General features: G+C 42.8%; 1 protein-coding gene across 3 annotated transcripts in view; it reads right to left on the reverse strand.

Annotated features, from left to right (window-relative positions):
- The window catches only part of TMEM232 (transmembrane protein 232), a 490,587-nt gene that overhangs the window by 124,251 nt on the left and 339,670 nt on the right, over window positions 1–26,666 (reverse strand). The window contains exon 13 of one of the 3 annotated variants that reach the window (XM_073549521.1): window positions 22,582–23,082. The exons of the other annotated variants lie outside the window; for them this stretch is intronic. Within the exon in view, the coding sequence (XP_073405622.1) occupies window positions 22,959–23,082 (124 nt within the window). The 3' untranslated portion in view covers window positions 22,582–22,958. Of the gene's footprint in view, window positions 1–22,581; window positions 23,083–26,666 lie in introns of those variants that run through there. 3 annotated transcript variants of the gene reach the window in all.

The following is a 26,666-nucleotide window of genomic DNA, read 5'->3' on the forward strand; positions in this document are numbered from 1 at the left end:
ACAGTCATATGTAAAAGTTTGGGCACCCCTATTAATGTTAACCTTTTTTCTTTATAACAATTTTGGTTTTTGCAACAGGTATTTCAGTTTCATATATCTAATAACTGATGGACTCAGTTATATTTCTGGATTCAAATGAGGTTTATTGTACTAACAGAAAATGTGCAATCTGCATTTAACCTCTTCGCGACCGCCCACAGTAGATAAACGTTGGCGCTTGCTGGGCTTTGTGCAGCGCCGACGTTTATCTACTGTCGGCGGTTTTGTGCCCCCCGGGACCCCCTCATACCTTATAACGCGGGGATCCCGGTGCACAATGCATGCTGGGACCCCCGACGTCATCGAGACCTGATTGGTTCAGGTCCTGATGACGTCGCGTCACAGCAGCCAATGAGAGAGCTCGCTGGGAAAGCTGCTTGTTTCCTGGCGATCTCCCTCATTATAACGCGACTTCTCCTCTGAGCTCATGCTGACAGATGAGCAGAGGTGAAGCAGCGTTACAGTGTGACTAGATCGCTGCCTGGCACAGCTGATCGCTGCCTGGCACAGCTGTGTCAGGCAGCGATCTTGTCACACAGTAACGCTGCTTCTCCTCTGATCATCTGTCAGTGTGAGATCAGAGGAGAAGTGGCGTTACTATGTGCCGGGCAGCGATCTTGTCACATAGTAACGCTGCTTCTCCTCTGATCATCTGCCAGTGTGAGATCAGAGGAGAAGTGGCGTTACTATGAGTCAAAAATACAAAAAATAAAAAACACAAAAATAAAAAAAAAGTAAAGAAAAAAAAAAGCAGGTGGGCTAGGGTTAGGGTTAGGGCTAGGGTTAGGGCTAGGGTTAGGGCTAGGGTTAGGGTTAGGGCTAGGGTTAGGGTTAGGGCTAGGGTTAGGGCTAGGGTTAGGGCTAGGGTTAGGGGTGTGTTGGGGTTAGGGTTGGAATTCGAATTGGGGGTTTCCACTGTTTAGGTACATCAGGGGCTCTGTAAATGCAATATGACGCCCGCAGACCATTCCATCAAAGTCTGCATTCCAGAACGTCACTACTTCCCTTCCGAGCCCCACCGTGTGCGCAAACAGTGGTCCCCCCCCACATGTGGGGTACCAGCGTACTCAGGACAAATTGGACAACAACTCTTAGGGTCCAATTTCTCCTGTTACCCTTGTGAAAATAAAAATTGGGAGCTAAAAGATCATTTTTGTGGAAAAAAAATGATTTTTTTATTTTCACGGCTCTACATTATAAACTTTAGTGAAACACTTGGGGGTTCAAAGTGCTCACCACACATCTAGATAAGTTCCTTGGGGGGGTCTAGTTTCCAAAAAGGGGTCACTTGTGGAGGATTTCCACTGTTTAGGCACATCTGGGGCTCTGCAAACGCAACATGACACCCGCAGACCATTCCATCAAAGTCTGCATTCCAAAACGTCACTACTTCCCTTCTGATCCCCACCGTGTGCCCAAACAGTAGTTTTCTTCCACATATGGGGTACCAGTGTACTCAGGACAAATTGGACAACAACTTTTGGGGTCCAATTTCTCCTGTTACCCTTGTGAAAATAAAAAATTGGGGGCTAAAAGATCATGTTTGTGGAACAAAAATGATTTTTTATTTTCATGGCTCTACGTTATAAACTTCTGTGAAGCACTTGGGGGTTCAAAGTGCTCACGACACATCTAGATAAGTTCTTTAAGGGGTCTAGTTTCCAAAATGGGGTCACTAGTGGGGGTTTCCACTGTTTAGGCACATTAGGGGCTCTCCAAATGCGACATGGCGTCCTATCTCAATTGCAGCCAATTCTGCATTGAAAAAGACAAATGGCACTCCTTCCATTCTGAGCTCTGCCATGTGCTCAAACAGTGGTTTAGCCCCACATACGGGGTATCGGCGTATTTGGGAGAAATTGCACAAAAAATTTTGTGGTTCATTTTCTGTTTTTACACTTGTGAAAATAAAAAAAATGGTTCTGAAGTAAAATGTTTGTGAAAAAAAGTTAAATGTTTATTTTTTCCTTCCACATTCCATTCATTCATGTGAAGCACCTGAAGGGTTAATAAACTTCTTGAATGTGGTTTTGAGTACATTGAGAGGTGCAGTTTTTAGAATGGTGTCACTTTTGGGTATTTTCTGTCATATTGACCCCCCAAACTCACTTCAAATGTGAGGTGGTCCCTAAAAAAATGGTGTTGTAAATTTTGTTGTAAAAATGAGAAATCGCTGGTCAACTTTTAACCCTTATAACTTCCAAAAAAAAAAAAATTATGTTTACAAAATTGTGCAGATGTAAAGTAGACATGTGGGAAATGTTATTTATTAACTATTTTGTGCGATATCACTCTCTGATTTAAGGGCATAAAAATTAAAAGTTTGAAAATTGCAAAATTTTCAAAATTTTTGCCAAATTTCGATTTTTTTAACATATAAGCGCAGTTCATATCTAAGAAATTTTACCACTATCCTGAAGTACAATATGTCATGAGAAAACAATGTCAGAATCAGCAGGATCCGTTGAAGCGTTCTAGAGTTATGGCCTCATAAAGTGACACTGGTCAGAATTGAAAAAATTGGCCTGGTCACGAAGGCAAAAACAGGCTCAGGCGCGAAAGGGTTAAACAAAATTTGACCGGTGCAAAAGTATGGGCACCCTTATCATTTTCTTGATTTGAACACTCCTAACTACTTTTTACTGACTTCCTGAAGCACTAAATTGGTTTTGTAACCTCATTGAGCTTTGAACTTCATAGCCAGGTGTATCAAATCATGAGAAAAGGTATTTAAGGTGGCCACTTGCAAGTAGTTCTCCTATTTGATTCTCCTATGAAGAGTGGCATCATGGGCTCCTCAAAACAACTCTCAAATGATCTGAAAACAAAGATTATTCAGCATAGCTTTTCAGGGGAAGGATACAAAAAGTTGTCTCAGAGATTTAACCAGTCAGTTTCCACTGTGAGGAACATAGTAAGGAAATGGAAGAACACAGGTACAGTTCTTGTTGAGCCCAGAAGTGGCAGGCCAAGAAAAATATCAGAAAGGCAGAGAAGAAGAATGGTGAGAACAGTCAAGGACAATCCACAGACCACTTCCAAAGACCAGCAGCATCATCTTGCTGCAGATGGTGTCACTGTGCATCGGTCAACAATACAGCGCATGCATAACGCCTTTTTGTATGACCAAACAACTCAATCTTTGTTTCATCAGTTCACAGGACCTTCTTCCAAAATGTAACTGGCTTGTCCAAATGTGCTTTTGCATACCTCAGGCGACTCTGTTTGTGGCGTGCTTGCACAAACGGCTTCTTTCGCATCACTCTCCCATACAGCTTCTCCTTGTGCAAAGTGCGCTGTATTGTTGACCGATGCACAGTGACACCATCTGCAGTAAGATGATGCTGCCGGTCTTTGGAGGTGGTCTGTGGATTGTCCTTGACTGTTCTCACCATTCTTCTTCTCTGCCTTTCTGATATTTTTCTTGGCCTGCCACTTCTGGGCTTAACAAGAACTGTACCTGTGTTCTTCCATTTCCTTACTATGTTCCTCACAGTGGAAACTGACTGGTTAAATCTCTGAGACAACTTTTTGTATCCTTCCCCTGAAAAGCTATGTTGAATAATCTTTGTTTTCAGATCATTTGAGAGTTGTTTTGAGGAGCCCATGATGCCACTCTTCATAGGAGAATCAAATAGGAGAACTACTTGCAAGTGGCCACTTTAAATACCTTTTCTCATGATTTGATACACCTGGCTATGAAGTTCAAAGCTCAATGAGGTTACAAAACCAATTTAGTGCTTCCGGAAGTCAGTAAAAAGTAGTTAGGAGTGTTCAAATCAAGAAAATGATAAGGGTGCCCATACTTTTGCACCGGTCAAATTTTGTTTAAATACAGATTGCACATTTTCTGTTAGTACAATAAACCTCATTTGAATCCAGAAATATAACTGAGTCCATCAGTTATTAGATATATGAAACTGAAATACCTGTTGCAAAAACCAAAATTGTTATAAAGAAAAAAGGTTAACATTAATAGGGGTGCCCAAACTTTTACATATGACTATATATATATATATATATATATATATATATATATATATATATATATATATATGGGAAAAAAATTATTTAGTCAACCACCAATTGTGCAAGTTCTCCCACTTAAAAAGATGAGAGAGGCCTGTAATTGACATCATAGTTAGACCACAACTATGAGAGTCAAAATGAGAAAACAAATCCAGAAAATCACATTGTATGATTTGGCAAGATTTATTATGCAAATTATGATGGAAAATAAATATTTGGTCATTAACAAAAGTTCATCTCAATATTTTGTTATATATCCTTTGTTGGCATTGACAGAGGTCAAACGTTTTCTGTAAGTCTTCTCAAGGTTGGCACACACTGTTGGTGGTATGTTGGTCCATTCCTCCATGCAGATCTCCTCTAGAGCAGTGATCTTTTGGGCCTGTCGCTGGGCAACTTGGACTTTCAAATACCTCCAAAGGTTTTCTATGGGGTTGAGATGTGGAGACAGGCAGAGATGTGAAGACAGGCTAGGCCACTACAGGACCTTCATATGCTTTTTACGAAGCCAGTCCTTCGTTGCCCTAATGGTGTGCTTGGGATCATTATCATGCTGAAAGACCCATCCACGTTTCATGTTCAATGCCCTTGCTGATGGAAGGAGGTTTGCACTCAAAATCTCACGATACATGGCCCCATTCATTCTTTCATGTACACGGATCAGTCATCCTGGTCCCTTTGCAGAGAAACAGCCCCAAAGCATGATGTTTCCACCCCCATGCTTCACAGTAGGTATGGTGTTCTTTGGATGCAACTCATCATTCTGTCTCCTCCAAACATGACGAGTTTTTTTTCTGCCAAACTTTGGTTTTATAAGACCATATGACATTATCCCAATACTCTACTGGATAGTCCAAATGCTCTCTAGCAAACTTCAGATGGGCCCGACATGTACTGGCTTAAGCAGTGGAACAAGTCTGGCACTACAGGATCTGATTCCCTGGCGGCGTAGTGTGTTACTGATGGTAGCCTTTGTTACGGTGGTCTGTTGTGAGTTCATTCTCTGGTTCACCAGCTGTGAGTTCCCCTTCTGGACTCCCTCTGATGGTGGCGGGAGGTGGTGCAGCTGGTTTGATCGGTGGAGATCTGCCACCTGAGAATGAGGATGATGATTGGATCTCAGGATTCTCAGATTGGATTTAAGACAGCCGACGCCCTATTCAGTTGCTGGTGATTCCTTCTGGCTTGTCAGCTCTTGGTTTTCAGCTCTGTTCTAGTCATCTAAAGCTAAGTTTTTCTGCTAATGTTCACACTTGATTTTGTTGGTCTATTCAGTTTTTTGTGTGGTCTGCCAGCCCCGGCTGGGGGCTGAGCTGAATTTCCACTCTTATTTATCAGTATTTTGCCAATTGGCTTTTTGTCCCTTACTAGTTCGGTCTCTTTTTGCTCTGTCTCAGAATATTCCAGAGTGCTGATATAGTGGGAGAGTCTAGTGACTTCAGGGTTAATTTTGGTATCAGAAGTGTTGGACATTGTTTTTGTAGGGTTTTTTGCAGGTTGCAGACAGTGATTTGCCTTTCCTTTCCTGTCTAGTTAGTTAGGGCCCCATCATTTGCTCAGCCTATTTTCCTGCCTGTGTTTGTGCCTTCATCTTGTTTCACCGTCAATACATGTGTGGGGGCTATCTATCCCTTTGGGGTCTGCTCTGGGGGGGTTAGTTTTCCCTTTTCTTGCTTTAGGCTTATGTAGTCCTCCGGCCATGTCGAGGCGTCTAGGAACATCGTAGGCACAATCCACGGCTACTGCTAGTTGCGTGGTAAGATCAGGGATCTGCAATCTGCATAGTTACCAACTTCTCTGGTTTTCTGTGGCTTAGCTTGTTTTGTTTTTATTTCTCCTCGGTGACCCATTCATAACAGTGGTCCCAGATCTTTGCAGGTCATTCATTAGATCTCCCCATGTGGTTCTGGGTTTCTTGCTCATCGTTCTTGTGATCATTTTGACCCCACAGGGTGAGATCTTGCGTGGGTGGAGTCTCAGATCGAGGGAGATTATTAGTGGTCTTGTATGTGTTCCATTTCCTTATTATTGCTCCCACAGTTGATTTCATCACACCAAGCTGCTTGCCTATTGCAGATTCAGTCTTCCCAGCCTGGTGCAGGGCTACAATTTTGTTTCTGGGGTCCTTCAACAGCTCTTTGGTCATCACCATAGTGGAGTTTGGATTGTGACTGTTTGAGGTTGTGGACAGGTGTCTTTTATACTGATAACAATTTCAAACAGGTGCCATTACTACAGGTAATGAGTGGAGGACAGAGGAGCCTCTTAAAGACGAAGTTACAGGTCTGTGAGAGCGAAAAATCTTGCATGTTTTTAGGTGACCAAATACTTATTTTCCACCATAATTTTCAAAACAAATCTTGTCAAATCAGATAAGGTTATTTTCTGTATTTGTTTTCTCATTTTGACTCTCATAGTTGTGGTCTGCCTATGATGTCAATTACAGGCCTCTCTCATCTTTTTAAGTGAGAGAACTTGCACAATTGGTGGTTGACTAAATACTTTTTTCCCCACATACAGTACAGACCAAAAGTTTGGACACACCTTCTCATTCAAAGAGTTTTCTTTATCTTCATGACTATGAAAATTGTAGATTCACTCTGAAGGCATCAAAACTATGAATTAACACATGTGGAATTATATAATTAACAAAAAAGTGTGAAACAACTGAAAATACTGTATGTCTTTTATTCTAGGTTCTTCAAAGTAGCCACCTTTTTCTTTGATTACTGCTTTACACACTCTTGGCATTCTCTTGATGAGCTTCAAGAGGTAGTCACCAGAAATGGTTTTCACTTCACAGGTGTGCCCTCTCAGGTTTAATATGTGGGATTTCTTGCCTTATAAATAGGGTTGGGACCATCAGTTGTGTTGTGCAGAAGTCTGGTGGATACACAGCTGATAGTCCTACTGAATAGACTGCTAGAATTTGTATTATGGCAAGAAAAAAGCAACTAAGTAAAGAAAAATGAGTGGCCATCATTACTTTAAGAAATGAAGGTCAGTCAGTCCGAAAAATTGGGAAAACTTTGAAAGTGTCCCCAATTGCAGTGGCAAAAACCATCAAGCGCTACAAAGAAACTGGCTCACATGGGGACCGCCCCAGGAAAGGAAGACCAAGAGACACCTCTGCTGCGGAGGATAAGTTCATCTGAGTCATCAGCCTCAGAAATTGCAGGTTAGCAGCAGCTCAGATTAGAGACCAGATCAATGCCGCACAGAGTTCTAGCAGCAGACACATCTCTACAACTGTTAAGAGGAGACTTTGTGCAGCAGGCTTTCATGGTAAAATAGCTGCTAGGAAACCACTGATAAGGACAGACAACAAGAAGAAGAGACTTGTTTGGGCTAAAGAACACAAGGAATGGACATTAGACCAGTGGAAATCTGTGCTTTGGTCTGATGAGTCCAAATTTGACATCTTTGGTTCCAACCACCGTATCTTTGTGTGACGCAGAAAAGGTGAACAGATGGACTCTACATGCCTGGTTCCCACCGTGAAGCAAGGAGGAGGAGGTGTGATGGTGTGGGGGTGCTTTGCTGGTGACACTGTTGGGGATTTATTCAAAATTGAAGGTATACTGAACAAGCATGGCTACCACAGCATCTTGCAGTGGCATGCTATTCCATCCGGTTTGCATTTAGTTGGACCATCATTTATTTTTCAACAGGACAATGACCCCAAACACACCTCCAGGCTGTGTAAGGGCTATTTGACCAAGAAGGAGAGTGATGGGGTGCTACACCAGATGACCTGGCCTCCACAGTCACCAGACCTGAACCCAATTGAGATGGTTTGGGGTGAGGTGGACCGCAGAGGGAAAGCAAAAGGGCCAACAAGTGCTAAGCATCTCTGGGAACTCCTCCAAGACTGTTGGAAGGCCATTTCCGGTGACTACCTCTTGAAGCTCATCAAGAGAATGCCAAGAGTGTGCAAAGTGTGCCTATTGTCCTGTAGCCCATCCCAGCCTTGTGCAGGTTTACAATTTTGTCCCTGATGTCCATAGACAGCTGTTTGGTCTTTTCTATGGTGAAGAGGTTGGAGTGTGATTGATTGTGTACTGCTAGCTTTTACACAGGTATTGAGTTCAAACAGGTGCAATTAATACTGGTAATCAGTGCAGAGTAGGAGGACTTCTTTTAAGAAAAACTAATAGGTCTGTGAGAGTCACAATTCTTGCTGATTGATAGGTGATCATATGCTCATTTCATGTAATAACATTCAATTCAATTACCGTATTTTCCAGCGTATAAGATGACCAGGCGTATAAGTCGACCCCCCAACTTTTCCAGTTAAGATAGAAAATCTTCTTAAAAGTTGGGGGGTCTTCTTATATCCCTTTACCTCATTGGTGGCAGTGGTGCTATCTGCGGGTCTCTGTGCTGGGGATCGGCAGCTCCTCCATCCGCAGTGTGGTGGCTCTGTGCTGGGGGTCAGCAGCGCCAGCTCTTCTTTGTCCAGCTTGGGGGCGCTGTGCTTGGGGGCGGCTGCGGCGGCTCTCTGTCCAGCGTCGGGGCTCCTCCGGCATTTCCCCAAAGCCCGGAGGCCCAAGGCAGCTCCATTGCTGCGATGCAGGGCCTCTGGAAAAATGGCCGCCGGAGCCCGTGCATGCTGATTCAGATCTCGTCTCCCGAGATCTCGGGACGAGATCTGAATCTGAGCATGCGTGGGCTCCGGCGGCCATTTTCCCGGAGGCCACCGCATCGCAGCAATGGAGCTACCTTGGGCCTCCGGGCTTTGGGGAAATATCGGAGGAGCCCCGACGCTGGACAGAGAGCTGCCGCAGTCGCCCCCCGGCACAGCGCCCCCACGCTGGACAAAGAGGAGCTGTGTCAACCCCCAGCACAGAGCCACCACACTGCTGAAGGAGGAGCCACCGCACCGCTGCCACCAATGAGGTAAAAGGGGGATGATAACACCACTTACATCCTCCCTTCTTCATCGGGACCACTCCCCCACCATATGCCCTCGGCGTATAAGACGACACCCGGCTTATAAGACGACCCCTGAATTTTAAGAAGATTTTCAGGGGTTAGAAAGTCGTCTTATACGCCGGAAAATACGGTATTCAAAAATCATATAATGTGATTTTCTAGTTTTTATTTTTAGATTCTGTTTCTCACAGTTGAAATATACCTATGATAAAAATACAGACTTCTCCAGTTTTTGTAAGTGGGAAAACAAAACCGACAAAATCTGGTGTATCAAATATTTCTTTTTTGCACTGCATAAATATATCTACAGTATATTGTATACATATATGTGTGCATATATATACAGTGGGGCAAAAAAGTATTTAGTCAGTCAGCAATAGTGCAAGTTCCACCACTTAAAAAGATGAGAGGCGTCTGTAATTTACATCATAGGTAGACCTCAACTATGGGAGACAAACTGAGAAAAAAAAATCCAGAAAATCACATTGTCTGGTTTTTTTTTCATTTTATTTGCATATTATGGTGGAAAATAAGTATTTGGTCAGAAACAAGCAATCAAGATTTCTGGCTCTCACAGACCTGTAACTTCTTCTTTAAGAGTCTCCTCTTTCCTCCACTCATTACCTGTAGTAATGGCACCTGTTTAAACTTGTTATCAGTATAAAAAGACACCTGTGCACACCCTCAAACAGTCTGACTCCAAACTCCACTATGGTGAAGACCAAAGAGCTGTCAAAGGACACCAGAAACAAAATTGTAGCCCTGCACCAGGCTGGGAAGACTGAATCTGCAATAGCCAACCAGCTTGGAGTGAAGAAATCAACTGTGGGAGCAATAATTAGAAAATGAAAGACATACAAGACCACTGATAATCTCCCTCGATCTGGTGCTCCACGCAAAATCCCACCCTGTGGGGTCAGAATGATCACAAGAACGGTGAGCAAAAATCCCAGAACCACGCGGGGGGACCTAGTGAATGAACTGCAGAGAGCTGGGACCAATGTAACAAGGCCTACCATAAGTAACACACTACGCCACCATGGACTCAGATCCTGCAGTGCCAGACGTGTCCCACTGCTTAAGCCTGTACATGTCCGGGCCCGCCTGAAGTTTGCTAGAGAGCATTTGGATGATCCAGAGGAGTTTTGGGAGAATGTCCTATGGTCTGATGAAACCAAACTGGAACTGTTTGGTAGAAACACAACTTGTCGTGTTTGGAGGAAAAAGAATACTGAGTTGCATCCATCAAACACCATACCTACTGTAAAGCATGGTGGTGGAAACATCATGCTTTGGGGCTGTTTCTCTGCAAAGGGGCCAGGACGACTGATTCGGGTACATGAAAGAATGAATGGGGCCATGTATCGTGAGATTTTGAGTGCAAACCTCCTTCCATCAGCAAGGGCATTGAAGATGAAACGTGGCTGGGTCTTTCAACATGACAATGATCCAAAGCACACCGCCAGGGCAACGAAGGAGTGGCTTCGTAAGAAGCATTTCAAGGTCCTGGAGTGGCCTAGCCAGTCTCCAGATCTCAACCCTATAGAAAACCTTTGGAGGGAGTTGAAAGTCCGTGTTGCCAAGCGAAAAGCCAAAAACATCACTGCTCTAGAGGAGATCTGCATGGAGGAATGGGCCAACATACCAACAACAGTGTGTGGCAACCTTGTGAAGACTTACAGAAAACGTTTGGCCTCTGTCATTGCCAACAAAGGATATATCACAAAGTATTGAGATGAAATTTTATTTCTGACCAAATACTTATTTTCCACCATAATATGCAAATAAAATGAAAAAAAAAACAGACAATGTGATTTTCTGGATTTTTTTTTCTCAGTTTGTCTCCCATAGTTGAGGTTTACCTATGATGTAAATTACAGATGCCTCTCATCTTTTTAAGTGGTGGAACTTGCACTATTGCTGACTGACTAAATACTTTTTTGCCCCACTGTATATCATATATATATACACAGTTGTGTGAAAAAATATTTGCTCCCTTACGGATTTCCTATTTTTTTGCATGCTTGTCACACTTATATGCTTCCGATCACCAAGCAAATTTAAATAGTATATAAAGATAACACAAGTAAACACAAAATGCAGTTTTTAAATTATGGTCTTTATTATTAAAGGAAAAAGAAATCCAAACCTACAGGGCACTGTGTGAAATAGTGATTGCCCCCCTTAACCTAATATCAGGTTTAGACAGCCAGCAACTGCAATCAAGTTTTTGCAATAACTGGCAATGAGGGTTTTACAACGCTCTAGAGGAATTTTGGCCCACTCAACTTTGCAGAATTGTAATTCAGCTACATTGGAGGGTTTCTGAGCATAAACTGTCTTTTTAAGGTCATGCCACAGCATCTTAATCAGATTAAAGTCAGGACTTTGACTTGTCCATTCCAAAGTCTTAATTTTGTTTTTCTTAAGCCATTCAGATGTGGACTTGCTGGTATGTTTTGGATCATTGTAGTGCTGCATAACCGAAGTGCGCGTCAGCTTGAGGTCCCGAATAGATGGCCAGAATCCTTCAGGATTTTTTGGTAGACAGCAGAATTCATGGTTCTATATACCACAGCAATTCTTTGAGGTCCTGAAGCAGCAAAACAGCACAAGACCATCACACTATCATCATCATATTTTACTGTTGGTATGATGCTCCTTTTATGAAATGCTGTGTTACTTCTATAAAAGATGTAACTGTACATACACCTTCCAAAAAGTTCAACTTTTGTCTTGTCAGTTCACAGAGTATTATCCCATAAGTCTTAGGGATAATCAAGATGTTTTCTGGCAAAAGAGAGACGAGCCTTTATCTTCTTATTGCTCAGCAGTGGTTTTCGTATTTTATATGTGCCATGCAGGTTATTTTTGCCAAATCTCTTTCTTATGGTGAAGACATGAACACTGACCTTAACTGAGAAAAGTGAGGTTGCAGTTCTTTGGATGTTGTTGTGGGGTCCTTTGTGACCTCTTCTGGTTTGCTGGAGTCCCAAAGCTTGAGAAATTACTTAATAACCTTTTCCAGACTGAAAGATGTTAATTACTTTTTTTCTCATTTGTTCCAGAATTTCTTTGAATCACGACATGATGTCTAGCTTTTGAGGAACTTTTGGTCTACTTCACTTTACCAGGTCCAATTTAAGTAATTTCTTAATTGAGAACATGAGTGGCAGTAATAAGGCCTTTGTGTGGCTAGGGAATATTAACTCAGCTTCCCAAAGATGTGATAAACCACAGTTAATTTATGTTTTAAGGGTTAGGGAATCACATTTTCACATATGACCCTGAAGGTTTAGATTTCTTTTTCCCATAATAATAAAGACCTTTATTTAAAAACTGCATCTTGTGTTACTTGTGTTATCTTTCTCTAATATTTAAATATATTTGGTAATCTTAAACATTTAAGTTTGAAAAATATGCAAAAGAATAGGAAATCAGGAAGGGGACAAACACTTTTTCACACAACTGTATATGCATACACACACACATTTATGGAAAATAAAGCAGTTGTCCACTACTTTTTGATTGATCACCTATCCTTAGGATAAGTCATCAGAGTCTGATAAGTCAGGATATGACACCCCACCGATCAGCTGTTATCGGTGACGGTGGCAGCAAGAGTAATACTCACTTGTGGAGCTGCTCCATCTTCTGATAGTGACCACCCCAGGGTACTACACAGCCACCTTCTAAGGATTTGAATAGAAGACGGATATGCAGTACTCTGCCCTGGCTACTGTCAGAAGACCGCCAGCTCTGCAAGAGAGTACTTCCACCAGTGGCCACCGTAAACACCAATATGATGAGTGGGGGTGTAGGGTGTCGAACCCTGGCCAATTGATGACATTGATGATGAGATGGTTCTACTCCTTCATTGGTGTCCAGTTGTGTTTAATTAAACTGATAGGACTTGATTTGGAAAGGCACACACCTGTCTATATAAGACCTCACAGCTCACAGTTCATGTCAGACCAAATGAGAATCATGAGGTCAAAGGAACTGGCCAAGGAGCTCAGAGACAGAATTGTGGCAAGGCAGAGATCTGGCCAAGGTTACAAAAGAATTTCTGCAGTACTCAAGGTTCCTAAGAGCACAGTGGCCTCCATAATCCTTAAATGGAAGACGTTTGGGACCAGCAGAAGTCTTCCTAGACCTGGCTGTCCACCCAAACTGAGCAATCATGGGAGAAGAGCCTTGGTGAGGGAGGTAAATAAGAACCCCAAGACCAATGTGGCTGAGCTCCACAGATGCAGTAGGGAGATTAGAGAAAGTTCCACAAAGTCAACTATCACTGCAGCACTCCACCAGTCAGGCCTTTATGGCAGAGTGGCCCGACGAAAGCCTCTCCTCAGTGCCAGACATATGAAAGCCCACATAGAGTTTGCTAAAAAAAAACACATGAAGGACTCCCAGACTATGAGAAATAAGATTCTCTGGTCTGATGAGCCAAAGATAGAACTTTTTAGTGATAATTCTAAGTGGTATTTGTGGAGAAAACCAGGCACTGCTCATCACCTGCCCAATACAATCCCAACAGTGAAACATGGTGGTGGCAGCATCATCCTATGGGGATGTTTTTCAGCTGCAGGGACAGGATGACTGGTTGCAATTGAAAGAAACATGATTACGGCCAAGTACAGAGATATCCTAGATGAAAACCTCTTCCAGAGTGCTCTGGACCTCAGACTTGGCCAAAGGTTCACCTTCCAATAAGACAATGACCCTAAACACACAGCTAAAATAACAAAGGAGTGGCTTCAGAACAACTCTGCGACCATACCTGACTGGCCCAGCCAGAGCCCTGACCTAAACCAAATTGAGCATCTCTGGAGAGACCTGGAAATGGCTGTCCATCAACATTCACCATCCAACCTGACGGAACTAGAGAGTATCTGCAAGGAAGAATGGCAGAGGATCCCCAAATCAAGAAGTGAAAAACTTGTTGCATCATTCCCAAGAAGACTCATGGCTGTACTCACTCAAAAGGGTGCTTCTACTCAATATTGAGCAAAGGGTCTGAATACTTATGACCATGTGATATTTCAGCTTTTCTTTTTTAATAAATTTGCAAAAACTTCTACATTTCTGTTTTTTTTCAGTCAAGATGGGGTGCAGAATGTACATTAATGAGAAAAAAAATGAACTTTTTTGAATTTACCAAATGGCTGCAATGAAACAAAGAATCAAAAATTTAAAGGGGTCTGAATACTTTCCGTACCCACTGTATATATATATATATATATATATATATATATACCCACTGCACAAATATACACTTGTACTGCACATATGCATATAGGTCCTTGTTATGGGGGACTTTAACTACCCAGATATTAACAGGGAACAGAGACCTGCGAAACCCATAAAGGCAACATGTTTCTGCTAATAACCCACAAAAATTATCTTTCACAATTGGTGCAGAATCCAACCAGAGGAGCAGTACTTTTAGACCTAATACTATCTAATAGACCTGACAGAATAACAAATCTGCAGGTTGGCGGGCATTTAGGAAATAGCGACCACAATATTGTACAGTTTCACTTGTCTTTCGCTAGGGAGGCATGACAGGGAGTCACAAAAACACTGAACTTTAGGAAGGCAAAGTTTGACCAGCTTAGAGATGCCTTTAAGCTGGTTGACTGGGACAAATCCTCAGAAATAAGAATACAGATAATAAATGGGAAATATTTAAGAACATCCTAAATAGGCACTGTAAGAAGTTTATACCTTGTGGGAATAAAAGGACAAGAAATAGAAAAAACCCAATGTGGGTAAACAAAGAAGAGGGGCAATTAACAGTGAAAAGAAAGTATTTAAACTACTAAAGCAGGATGGCACCGTTGAAGCTCTAAAAAAAAACTAATTGAAACTGCCAAAAAGGAAAGAGAGAAGCACATTGCTAAGGAGAGTAAAACTAATCCCAAACTGTTCTTCAACTATATCAATAGTAAAAGAATCATAAGTGAAAGTGTAGGCCCTTTAAAAAATTGTGAGGAAAGAATGGTTGTAGATGACGAGGAAAAAGCTAATATATTAAACACCTTCTTCTCCATGGTATTCACAGTGAAAAATGAAATGCTAGGTGAAATGACGAGAGACAAAGAAAACCCTATATTAAGAGTCACCAATCTAAACCAAGAAGAGGTGTGAAACCAGCTAAATAAGATTAAAACAGATAAATCTCCGGGTCCAGATGGCATACACCCACGAGTTCCACAGGACTGGCACATAGCAAATATGGTACCAATATTCAAAATGGGCTCTAAAAGTGAACCTGGAAATTATAGGCCAGTAAGCCTACCCTCTATTATTGGGAAAATATTTGAAGGGCTTCTGAGGGATGTTATTCTGAATTATCTCAATGAGAATAACTTTAACTCCATATCAGCATGGGTTTATGAGGAATCGCTCCTTTCAAACCAATCTAATCAGTTTATTGAAGAGGTAAGCTATAGACTGGACCAAGGTGAGTCACTGGACATGGTATATCTTGATTTTTCCAAAGTGTTTGATACCGTGCCACGCAAGAGGTTGGTACACAAAAAGAATGCTGGGTCTGAAGGAAAATGTGTGTAAATGGGTAAGTAATTGGCTTAGTGATAGAAAGCAGAGGGTGGTTATAAATGGTATATTCTCTAACTGGGTTGCTGTGACTAGTGGGGTACCACAGGGGTCGGTGTTGGGACCTATTCACCTCAACATATTTATTAACAATCTGGTAGAAGGTTTACACAGTAAAATATCGATATTTGCAGATGATACAAAACTATGTAAAGTAGTCAATATAAGAGAAGATTCTGCTACAGATGGATCTGGATAATTTGGAAACTTGGGTCGAAAGGTGGAGAATGCAGTTTAACAATGATAAATATAAGGTTATACACATGGGAAGAAGGAATCAATTTCACCAATACACACTGAACGGGAAACCACTGGGTAAATCTGACATGGAGAAGGGCTTGGGGATCCTAGGTAATGATAAACTTACCTGGAGCAGCCAGTGCCAGGCAGCGGCTACCAAGGCAAACAGGATCATGGGGTGCATCAAAAGAGGTCTGGATACACATGATGAGAGCATTATACTGCCTCTGTACAAATCCCTGGTTAGACCGCACATGGAGTACTGTGTACACCTTTTGGCACCGATACTCAGGAAGGATATAATGGAGCTAGAGCGAATACAAAGGAGGGCAGCAAAATTAATAAAGGGGATGGGGAACTACAATACCCAGAGAAATTAGCCAAATTAGGATATTTAGTCTAGAAAAAAGATGACTGAGGGGCGATCTAATAACCATGTATAAGTATATAAGGGGACAATATAAATATCTCTCTGAGAATCTTTATACTAAGGAAGATGACGGTCACAAGGGGGCATTCTCTGCATCTGGATAAGGTTTTTCCTCCAACATAGAAGAGGATTCTTTACTGTTAGGGCAGTGAGAATTTGGAATTCCTTGCCTGAGGAGGTGGCGATGGCAAACTCAATCGAGAGGTTCAAGAGAGGCCTGGATGTCTTCCTGGAGCGTAACAATATTGTATCTTACAGTTATTAGGTTCTTTAGAAGGACGTAGATCTGTTAATTTATTCTGTCGGAATATAGGCTGAACTGGATGGACAAATGTCTTTTTCGGCCTTGCTAACTATGTTACTATGTTACAGCTCTGGCAGAAATTAAGAGACCACCACATCAAAACCCTGTCATGGGCAGCCCATTCTCCAGACCTGAACCCTATTGAAAACCTCTGGAATGTGATCAAGAGGGTGATTGATAGTCACAAGCCATCAAACAAAGAAGAACTGCTTAAATTTGTGCGCCAGAAGCAGTGTGAAAGACTGGTGGAAAGCATGCCAAGACGCATGAAAGCTGTTTTTAAAAATCATGGTTATTCCACAAAATATTGATTTCTGAACTCTTCCTGAGTTAAAACATTAGTATTGTTGTTTCTAAATGATTATGAACTTTATTATATTATATGAGGTCTGAAAGCAGTGGGGGGTTTTTGGCCATTTCTCCTTTTCAGAAGAAAAATACTGCACATATACAGTATATATATGTATGAGCACACACACACAGTGCATACATATTTACATACAGTGCTCAAATGCACCATACACTCATGCATGCACTTTACAGATATATGTAGCGATATATTCACACATGTAATTACACATACACTGATCATATGAAATAAATAAAATCCCTCTTTTTGGGCACATAGCTTACAAGGAAAGCCCTCCAGCTCACTGCCTGGTGAGTTATGGAACACAGACACGGAGTTGCATGATAGAATGAGCACATGCCGTTCAGTCACAGTGCCTGGGCACAGACCTGCAGACTGCCTTGATGCACTGCATCATGGGTGAGTGACATCATCAGAGCAGAGGAGCTTGGGAATTCCCATAGAGGCGACTTCAGCTGAAGTCGGCTCACTTGAATGAGAGGCTCCTGCCAAGAAAAGGAGCATTTCTCCCACTTGGTATATGCCTTGTTAATCATTTTTGGGTCAAATTATAAATGTTATTACATCTGCATTTAATTTAAATAATAAACATTTGAGTGATAGGTTCTCTTTAAGTGCATTTGACCAGAACCGTCAGTGTGAGCAGCTGAGTAAAGAAGATACGACTAGGACTGGAAGGATAAGAGCAGGGTGACTGGTAAGGTAGTGAAGGGGGTATAAGGAATTTTTTTTCAAATCTTTTGTTTATTAGGTTTTGGTGTCTTGAGAGGCCCCAGCCCATAATATGCCTCATTCAATTTATGGAGAATAACTTCTCTGCAAATGAAATTTTCCAGTAACATCAGCGCGAACAGACAAATTTAAATTATGTCAGATCCGCTCATCTGTAGTAACTAGCTTTTTAAGGCTACTTTCACACATCAGGTTTTCGGCGTCAGGCGCGATCCGGCGTCGTGCCGGAATGCCGGATCCGGCAAATGTTTTGTAAAACCTGAAGTGCCGGATCCGGTTTTCTGCCGGATCCGTCTTGTTCTTGACAGACAAAACCGGATCCGTCTCATCTGGTTCATCCGTTTTTCTATCCGTTTTTCTATCCGTTTTTCGACGGATTACGCCGGATCCGGGTTTTAAAATTGACCCTTGTGGCCTTCCGAACGGGATTGGCTACTGGAAAACTAGATATAGCATGTTCCTACAGCCCTTCTTTGACAGGTTGTAGAGAAGAAAGTGCAGGTTGGAGAGAAGAGCAAGTTACTGGCGAAGATGGATGTTGTCATTGGAAATATTACCACTAGAAGTTCTGTGACGGTTTCAGGGACAATTTTCCACTATACTTTATGTCACCTCAAGGCAGAGTACACTGGGATGACAGAGTGTGAAAGATTTGTGCCCTAAACTTGTGTACCTTCTGGACCAAAAGTATATACCTTTGCCAACCAAAGTTGGCTATCTTGTCATGGTCTTACTATTTTTAGCTTTAGGCCACAGGTGTGTACCTGTTTGTGTTTTATGCAAAGTATTTCACCTTTTAACAAAAGTTGTGTACATTGTTAGGAAATCACCAACAATAAACACAACTTTTTAGGTGAAATACTTTGCTTCAAACACAACCAGGAACACAACTGTGGCAAAAAGCTAAAATTTACCCACAGTTATATACCTGGTTTTGAATACCTTTTTACCTTTGAAATACCCTGTATTTAACCTTTTTTTAAAACATAGTTCGCCGCAGAAAGAAATGACAGACAACCATTGTGAAACGATAATTTAACTTTTATTTAAATTTTTTTTTTTTTATGTTTTTAAAGTGCAAAAAACTTTTTTAATAAAGGTTTTAAACCCAATGGGCATTTTTATTACAACAAAAAAAGATTACAAATCTGTGTACTGTGGGGTGGAAATACTGCTGGAGGGGCTGCGGGACACTTCGACACTGGGTGTGTGGAGAGAGGACTGGGATCGTGGTGGGGAAGGAACAGTTAGAGGTGAAGGTGTGGAAAAAGCTACAGAATGGGTGGACATGTGGGAGGCAGAAGAGGTGGTGGGCGGTGGAGTGGAGGGTTGGGCAGGGACTGTAGGAGCAGATGATGTTGATGGAAAGTTGTGTGGGGAAGGAGTTTGGTACGGGGAAGGAGTTTGGTACGGGGAAGGAGTTTGATACGGGGCAGGTTGCTGGAAGAGGGGAGATGACTGGTACTGGGGAGGTTGCTGGTACTGGTGAGGTTGCTGGTATGTAATAGGAGGGGGAGGATGGAAAGTGGCTGGAGGGGGTGCAGATGTAATAGGAGGGGGAGGATGGAAAGTGGCTGGAGGGGGTGCAGATGTAATAGGAGGGGGAGGATGGAAAGTGGCTGGAGGGGGTGCAGGTGGAGGAACTACAGTGGTGGGAGGTGGAGGTTGGGAGGTAACCTGCTGTAGAGCACCATGGCACGAATGCATTACATGCATCTGCTGGGTAGGAGATAGTGTTGCCATGCGCTCCACAACAGACCTGAAAAAGGTGTGGTTTGGCGAAGATCTTGCTTCTGAATGCATGGTTTGCAGAAGTGTCTTCACCTCCAGAATGCTGGAGTTGATCTGCTGAAAGCCTGCGGAGATTTGCTCTGACAAGACTTTGAGACAGTTCTGGAAAGATGCATTCAGATGCAATAACTCTTGCGCATAACTCTTTTCCTGACCCCTCTCCCGCTGCCGCCCAGTACCCGCAGGTGTACTAGAGGCGGCAGGAGCAGAAGGGTGGGGTAAAGGGAAAGCGATCTCCTCACCAGCAGCTTCATGTAATGTAGACGGCCACGATGCTCCTGTGCTGGTGGATGGGACAGATGGGTCGAATGTGTGGGAAGGCTGGGAAGGTGCAGATGTACCGGGGCGGTCGAAGTGTCCCTCGGTGCCGGTCTCCTCAGGGATCGCCTCAGAAGGGTCCAATCGTGCAGGCTCCCGAGTGCTGCTCACCGTGCTGTGTAATAAAGAGAAAAAAAAACAATTAAAATACTGACATGGTATGGCCCTGGCTGAAAAAAAAAGTTACATCTAACATTTTTTTCACATGTGGTGTGTAATATTTACCTTCTGGTGAGCATTGTTTCCCGGAGGAACGACAGGGCTTGTGCGTACTTGTACTTGCTCCTGCGTCCTCCAGATCCACTCGGGGCCCGCATCTCTTTATTGAACTCCTTCTTGAAACGATCCCTCACAGACCGCCACCGATTCACAATTCTGTTCCCTGAAACGAGAAAGGAGTGGTTAGTATACAACATCAGTGTTTCACAAACTCCAGTCCTCATGGTCCCCAGGGGTCATGTTTTCAGGATTTCCATAGTAAATAGAAATCCTGAACACATGATCCGTGGGGACCACGAGGACTGTAGTTCGGGAAACACTGGTTACATCAAGCAACCGTTACTGTATATACTTACGCTCTTTAATCTGGGCCCGAGCTTCGAAGGTCCTCCCAGCGGCCCACAAGGAGAGAACAGATTTCCTCCCAGAGTCGTCGGGTAATGATCAGGTCAGCGTGGCGGCGGTCAGCCATATTCCAGAGCGGCTCCCTTTCTCTGACGAGATCGATGAGGCGGTCCACATCAATCCCTCCATCCTCACCGTCAGAGTCGGGAGCACACTGTGAAGGCTGTTAAAAAAAAAGACAAAAATAACATAATTAGCCTCCACAAAAGAAATGAAATAAAAAGTGCAAAAAAACAAAGCAAAAATATTTATACTTACACGCTGGTGACCGCCGCGTTGCTGTCGCCGACGACCCTGGGAGGCACTGCGAGGACCTCTTGGCCGAGCACCAGATTGGGAAGACTAGAGAAGAAAACAAAAAATGTTATGTCTTTGGATGTAGGCGTTTGTTTGCTGTGTGTGGTCTGCAGAACATTGTTTTCTATGTGTTGTGTGTAGTGTGATGTTGTGTTTCTGCGTTTGATGCAAAAAACTTACCAATTGTGAGCCCACTCCAGGTGTCTGTCCACCCCTTCCTCTTCTTCTGGGAGCTCCTCTTCATCTTGTGATTCCTGTTTTGAAATAAAAGGCAATGAATAGACATATATTACAGAGATGATGGATTTTGGAAATAAAAACTTACCGTCAAACGCTGACGATGCGAGGGAGGGCTCCCAGAAGAAGATGTGCTGTCCTGTTGATGGCCAGACTCCATGGCTGTGGGTATTGCTGCTGCCAGTGATGCCATTTCTGCTGCTGCTGCTGCATCTGTTTGGCGGCTGTTGAATAAAGAGAAACAAAGGGCCAATGAATATCTTGATATTCCATGGCCCTAGTTTGGAGGAATGGGGGATTTGATAATTACCGTCTCTCATCTGCTTCTGGACTCCCCTCCCGTTCAGCATGCTGCTCCATTTGGGGTGGTGCTGATGGTGCTGCTGCTGCAGATGTCTGCTGCCTTCTCCTGCGCCTGGTTGCTGTCTTGGGTGGCATGTTGGGTGTGGCTGTGGGTCCCACTGTCTTGCTTTTATATATGTCTTGTGGGCAGAGCTACTGAGCATGCTCAGACCAAAAAAACCGGATCCGGCCACCGGATCCGGCTTTCGCCGGATCCGGCGCATTGCGGCGCTCATAGGCTTTCATTGTGTGGAAAAGCCGGATGCGCCGGATCCGGCGGGTACGGCTTTTTCGCCGGAGACAAAAAACGTTACAGTAGACGTTTTTTCCAGACGCCGGATCGCGACACATTGCGACACATTGCCGGATCCGGCGAAAACCGGATGAAACGCATGGCCATCCGGCGCGATCCGGCACAAATGCAAGTCAATGGGGGGGAAACCGGATCCGGCATTGCATTTCGCCGGATCCGGTTTCTGTCAAAAGCGCCGGATCGCCCTGAAGGCGAAAACCTGATGTGTGAAAGAGGCCTAAGTGACAATTGTGTTTTTTCTGCTTTTAGGAGAGATATCATTTGTTTACTATGGTTCATTAAGTGTCTTTGCCACCACTCGGTGAGCACTCTATATGCAAGTAGACATATATAAGTAATATTTTTAAGAAGTGGGGAAATTTATGTGGACTAATTCACAAAGGGACTTTCTTAGCAATAATTACAATGACTGGAGTTCCCCTTTAAGATTCAAAAGCTTAGGTTGGTTTCACATTAGTGCTTTTTTGCGCAGCGCATCGTGTGCATCCATGCGCATGTGTCATGTGTACCTATGATTAACATGGCATGCGCGTGGTCTTGCGTTTGCACGCTTTCGTCTGCGTTTTCGTGCGCATGAGTTTTTCCATCGTGTGCGCCTAGGCGCGCAAGATGCAACCTGTTGCATTTTTGGGTCAGTTGAAAGGCGCCAAAAAAACGCATGCGCACACTTGCGCACGGAATGCGACAAAATAACGCATCACAGTCTATGGGAACGCAGGCATGCGCATGGACATGCGTTCGTCTGCGTTTTCATGCACATGCGTTTTTGGTGTAAATATGTGTAGACACTGGTTTTAACCCCTAGAAAATGAATGCGCATAAAAAACGCAAACGCACGATGTGAAATTAGCCTTAGATACTTATATTGACTTTTCCTTTTCCAAGCTGGCTTACATTACAATATTCTGATCTGCTAAACAGCAAGTGAACATCCAGTGTAAAAATGTTTAATTCCATACAATATTGGGGAATAGAAAATTGTCCTGATAAATTATTAATCTGTGTTGAACATCCTATCTCTATTAAAAAAAAAATCCTTGTTAGGATTTAAATCACATAAGTCAGGCCCTTTTATAGAGCACAAGGGAAGTCTATCAAATTCCCTGAAATATACAGTAACTCTTCTAATTAAAATTGTGAATTAGAAATAAAAATACAACATTAATGAAAACTATGTGAGCATCTTTGCAATGTAAATGCTAATCCATCCCAATTAACAAACAACACTAAACTAATTACTTTCATAAACAACATGATTAATTCACTATCACAGTATGACATTTGCAAAATTTTAGGATTTTTTGAAAGCTTCTCGAGGACACTGCGAATAGATTCAGGCTGCCATCTGCTGAAATGTAGGTGTACAACAAGCAGAGAAGTGAAGCTGCTCTAGCCACTCTTCTTGGTTGTCATTAAGGTCTGAGTCCTGAAAAACCCAGAATCCACTGCGGCCAGCACTGTATTAGGAATAAAGCAAATTTCAGTAGGTTTTATGAAGTGTAAAAATAACTAAAATTATTCAAATTTAGACAGGATTACACAGGGCTGATGCAGGTTGCATTTTGGTCTACAACTTATTGCTTTAAAATTACTAGTTCAGAAGAGATGTATTTTTAATTTAATGATAATGGCATCCTCCTGGCTAAAGAAATATACCTTCAATATCATGTCATGGAGGGCAAAGGTTCTTAAAGGGAACCTGTCACAACTGTGGGCAGAATGTATCTGGGTCTGACTCCGAGGTATATCATTCTTTTAAATTCTTCAGCATCAGGAATCACATCCAGAGATGAGACTAACCTGGCAAAATCCCAAGATGTATCCTAAGCTATGCGGCAAAGCTTGTTAGAGGGACCTTTGAACCCCTCCCCGACATTTGCAGAATATATATGTCATGGTCAGAAAGTTCTTCCCGATGACATACATATAGTACTTCAACATAACCTAAACTGTATATACTGCATCAGTTGGGAAGTATATATAAGTCATATGTCAAGAGGCTGTGCGTGGGCGATTACCGCCAGGTGTCAGTTGATTCTGACAGCTGACACCTGACACTCAGTGCCAAGAGCAGTGCCTGCACCGCTCATGGCACTTTAACCCATGGCCATCGCGTTGCCCACAGTGTGCGTCCTCCATCATTGGCTGAAAAAGGGCGCTGTAAGCATCATTTGAAACGCGACTTTGGTGCTCTGGTCGCCGACCTCATGGCCGACCTCATGCTATGGTCGGGTTTCGTTTCATGAATCCCGACTTTAGCGAAAGTCGGCGACTTATGAATTTGACCGACCCGTTTCGCTCAACTCTACTTTTCACACAAAAGCTGTGACATGGTACCCTCAAAATAGTTCAGCAACATCTGAACTCCAATATGGCGTTTCTTCCCTTCTGAGCTTTGCACTGTGTCTCAAAAGTAAGTTTTCAACCACATATGGGGTATCAGCATACTCAGGAGAAATTGTGCAACAAATTTTGGGTTCTATTTTCTCCTGTTACCTTTTTGAAAATAAAAATTTGGGGCTAAAATAACATTTTAGTTTGAAAAATTTGATTATTTTCAACTTTCACGGCTCAACGTAATAAACCTCTGTGAAGAACCTGGGGATTCAAGGTGCTCACCACAATCTACGTAAAATCCTTGAGGGGTCTAGTTTTCAAAATGGGATCACTTGTGGGTGTTTTCCACTGTTTAACCCCTTTCTGTCATGTGATGTACTATCCCGTCCATGTGCCCTGGGACTTAATTCCCAGGGACGGGATAGTATGTCACAGCGATCAGCGGCACCCACGTGTTGAGCGCCGCTGATTGCGGACGGGTGTCAGTTGATTATCACAGCTGACACCGGCACAATGTGTCAGGGGCGGTCACGGACCGCCCCCGACACGTTAACCCCTTGTACACCGCGATCAAACACGATCGCGGTGTACCGGGGGTTAAATGGAAGCATCGGCAGGGAGAGGGCTCCCTCCGTGCTTCCCTGAGCCCCCCACAGCAGCGCAATGTGCAGCGCTGCTGCAGGGGGCTCCATCCCTGTAGGTCCCCGAATCCAAGATGGCGATGGGCACCTTCAGGGGCCTGCAGAGAGCTGGCTTCCTCAGTGCCTGCAAAGCGCAGGCAAGAGGAAGTCTGCTTCAATGCCTGTGACAGATCGCTGATCTGTCACAATGATCTGTGATGTGACAGATCAGCGATCTGTCACAGGACAGTGATGTCCCACCTGGGATAATCTAATAAAGTTAAAAAAAAAAGTGTAAAAATAATTTAAAAAAAATCGCTAAATAAATTAAAAAAAAAAATATTCCCTAATAAATTCATTTTTTGGAAATAAAAAAAAAACAAACAATAAAAGTACACATAATTGGTATCGCCACGTCCGTAACAACCCGCCCTATAAAACTGTCCCATTAGTTATCCCCTTTAGCTAACCCCTTAAAAAATAAAAATAAAAAACGAAGCAAAGAATAATGATTTATTATCATACCGCTGAACAAAAAGTGCAATAACGCGCGATCAAAAAGACACATATAAATATGCATGGTACCAATGAAAACGTCATGTTGTCCTGCAAAAAACGAGCCACCATACAGCATCATCAGTGAAAAAATAAAAAAGTTATAGCTCGCAGAATAAAGCGATACAAAAATAATTATTTTTTATATAAAATAGTTTTCATTGCATAAAAGCGCCAAAACATAAAAAAAACCTAAATGAGGTATAGCTGTAACCGTACTGACCCGAAGAATAAAAGGGCTTTATCAGTTTCACCGCACGCGGAATGGTGTAAACGCGCCCCCCAAAAGAAATTCATGAAGAGCTGGTTTTTGTTCATTCTGCTTCCCAAAAATCGGAATAAAAAGCTATCAAAAGATATCACATGCCTGAACATGATAACAATAAAAGCGTGAACTCGTCCCGCAAAAAATAAGACCTCACATGACTCAGTGGGTCAAAATATGGAAAAATTATAGCTCTCAAAACGTGGTGATGCAAAAACTATTTTTACAATAAAAAGCGTCGTTTAGCGTGTGACAGCTGCCAAACATAAAAACCGCCATAAATAGTAAATCAAACCCCCCATTATCACCCCCTTAGTTAGGGAAAAATAATAAAATAAAAAAAAGTATTTATTCTCATTTTACCATTAGGGTTAGGGCTAGGGTTAGGGCTAGGGCCAGGGCTAGGGTTAGGGCTAGGGTTAGGGCTATGGCTGAGATTAGAGTTAGGGGTGTGTTGGGGTTAGGGTTGGAGTTAGAATTGGGGGGTTTCCACTGTTTGGGCACATCAGGTGCTCTCCAAATGCAACATGGCGTCTGATCTCAATTCCAGCCAATTCTGCGTTGAAAAAGTCAAATGGTGCTCCTTCCCTTCCAAGCTCTGCCATGCACCCAAACAGTGTTTTACCCCCACATATAGGGTATCAGCGTACTCAGGACAAATTGAAAAGCAACTTTTGGGGTCCAATTTCTCCTGTTACCCTTAGGAAAATAAAAAATTGCGGGCAAAAATATTATTTTTGTGGAAAAAAATGATTTTTTTATTTTCACGCCCGGGCGTTATAAACTTCTGTGAAGCACTTGGAGGTTCAAAGTGCTCACCACACATCTAGATAAGTTCCATGGGGGGTCCAGTTTCCAAAATGGTGTCACTTATGTGGGGTATCCACTGTTTAGGTACATTCAGGGCTCTCCAAAGGCACATGACACCCGCAGACCATTCCATCAAAGTCTGCATTCCAAAACGTCACTAATTCCCTTCCGAGCCCCGACGTGTGCCCATACAGTAGTTTTCTCCCACATATGAGGCATCAGCATACTCAGGACAATTGGACAACAACTTTTGGGGTCCAATTTCTCCTCTTACCCTTGGGAAAATAAAAAAACTGGGGACTAAATGATCATGTAGGTGGAAAAAATACGATTTTTTTTATTTTCATGCCCGGGCATTATAAACTTCTGTGAAGCCCTTGGGGGTTCAAAGTGCTCACCACACAACTAGATAAGTTCCATAGGGGGTCCAGTTTCCAAAATGGTGTCACTTATG

This window comes from Dendrobates tinctorius, unplaced genomic scaffold (assembly GCF_039654945.1).
Source record: "Dendrobates tinctorius isolate UK_male_01 unplaced genomic scaffold, ASM3965494v1 ptg000003l, whole genome shotgun sequence".
Classification (NCBI taxonomy): domain Eukaryota; kingdom Metazoa; phylum Chordata; class Amphibia; order Anura; family Dendrobatidae; genus Dendrobates; species Dendrobates tinctorius.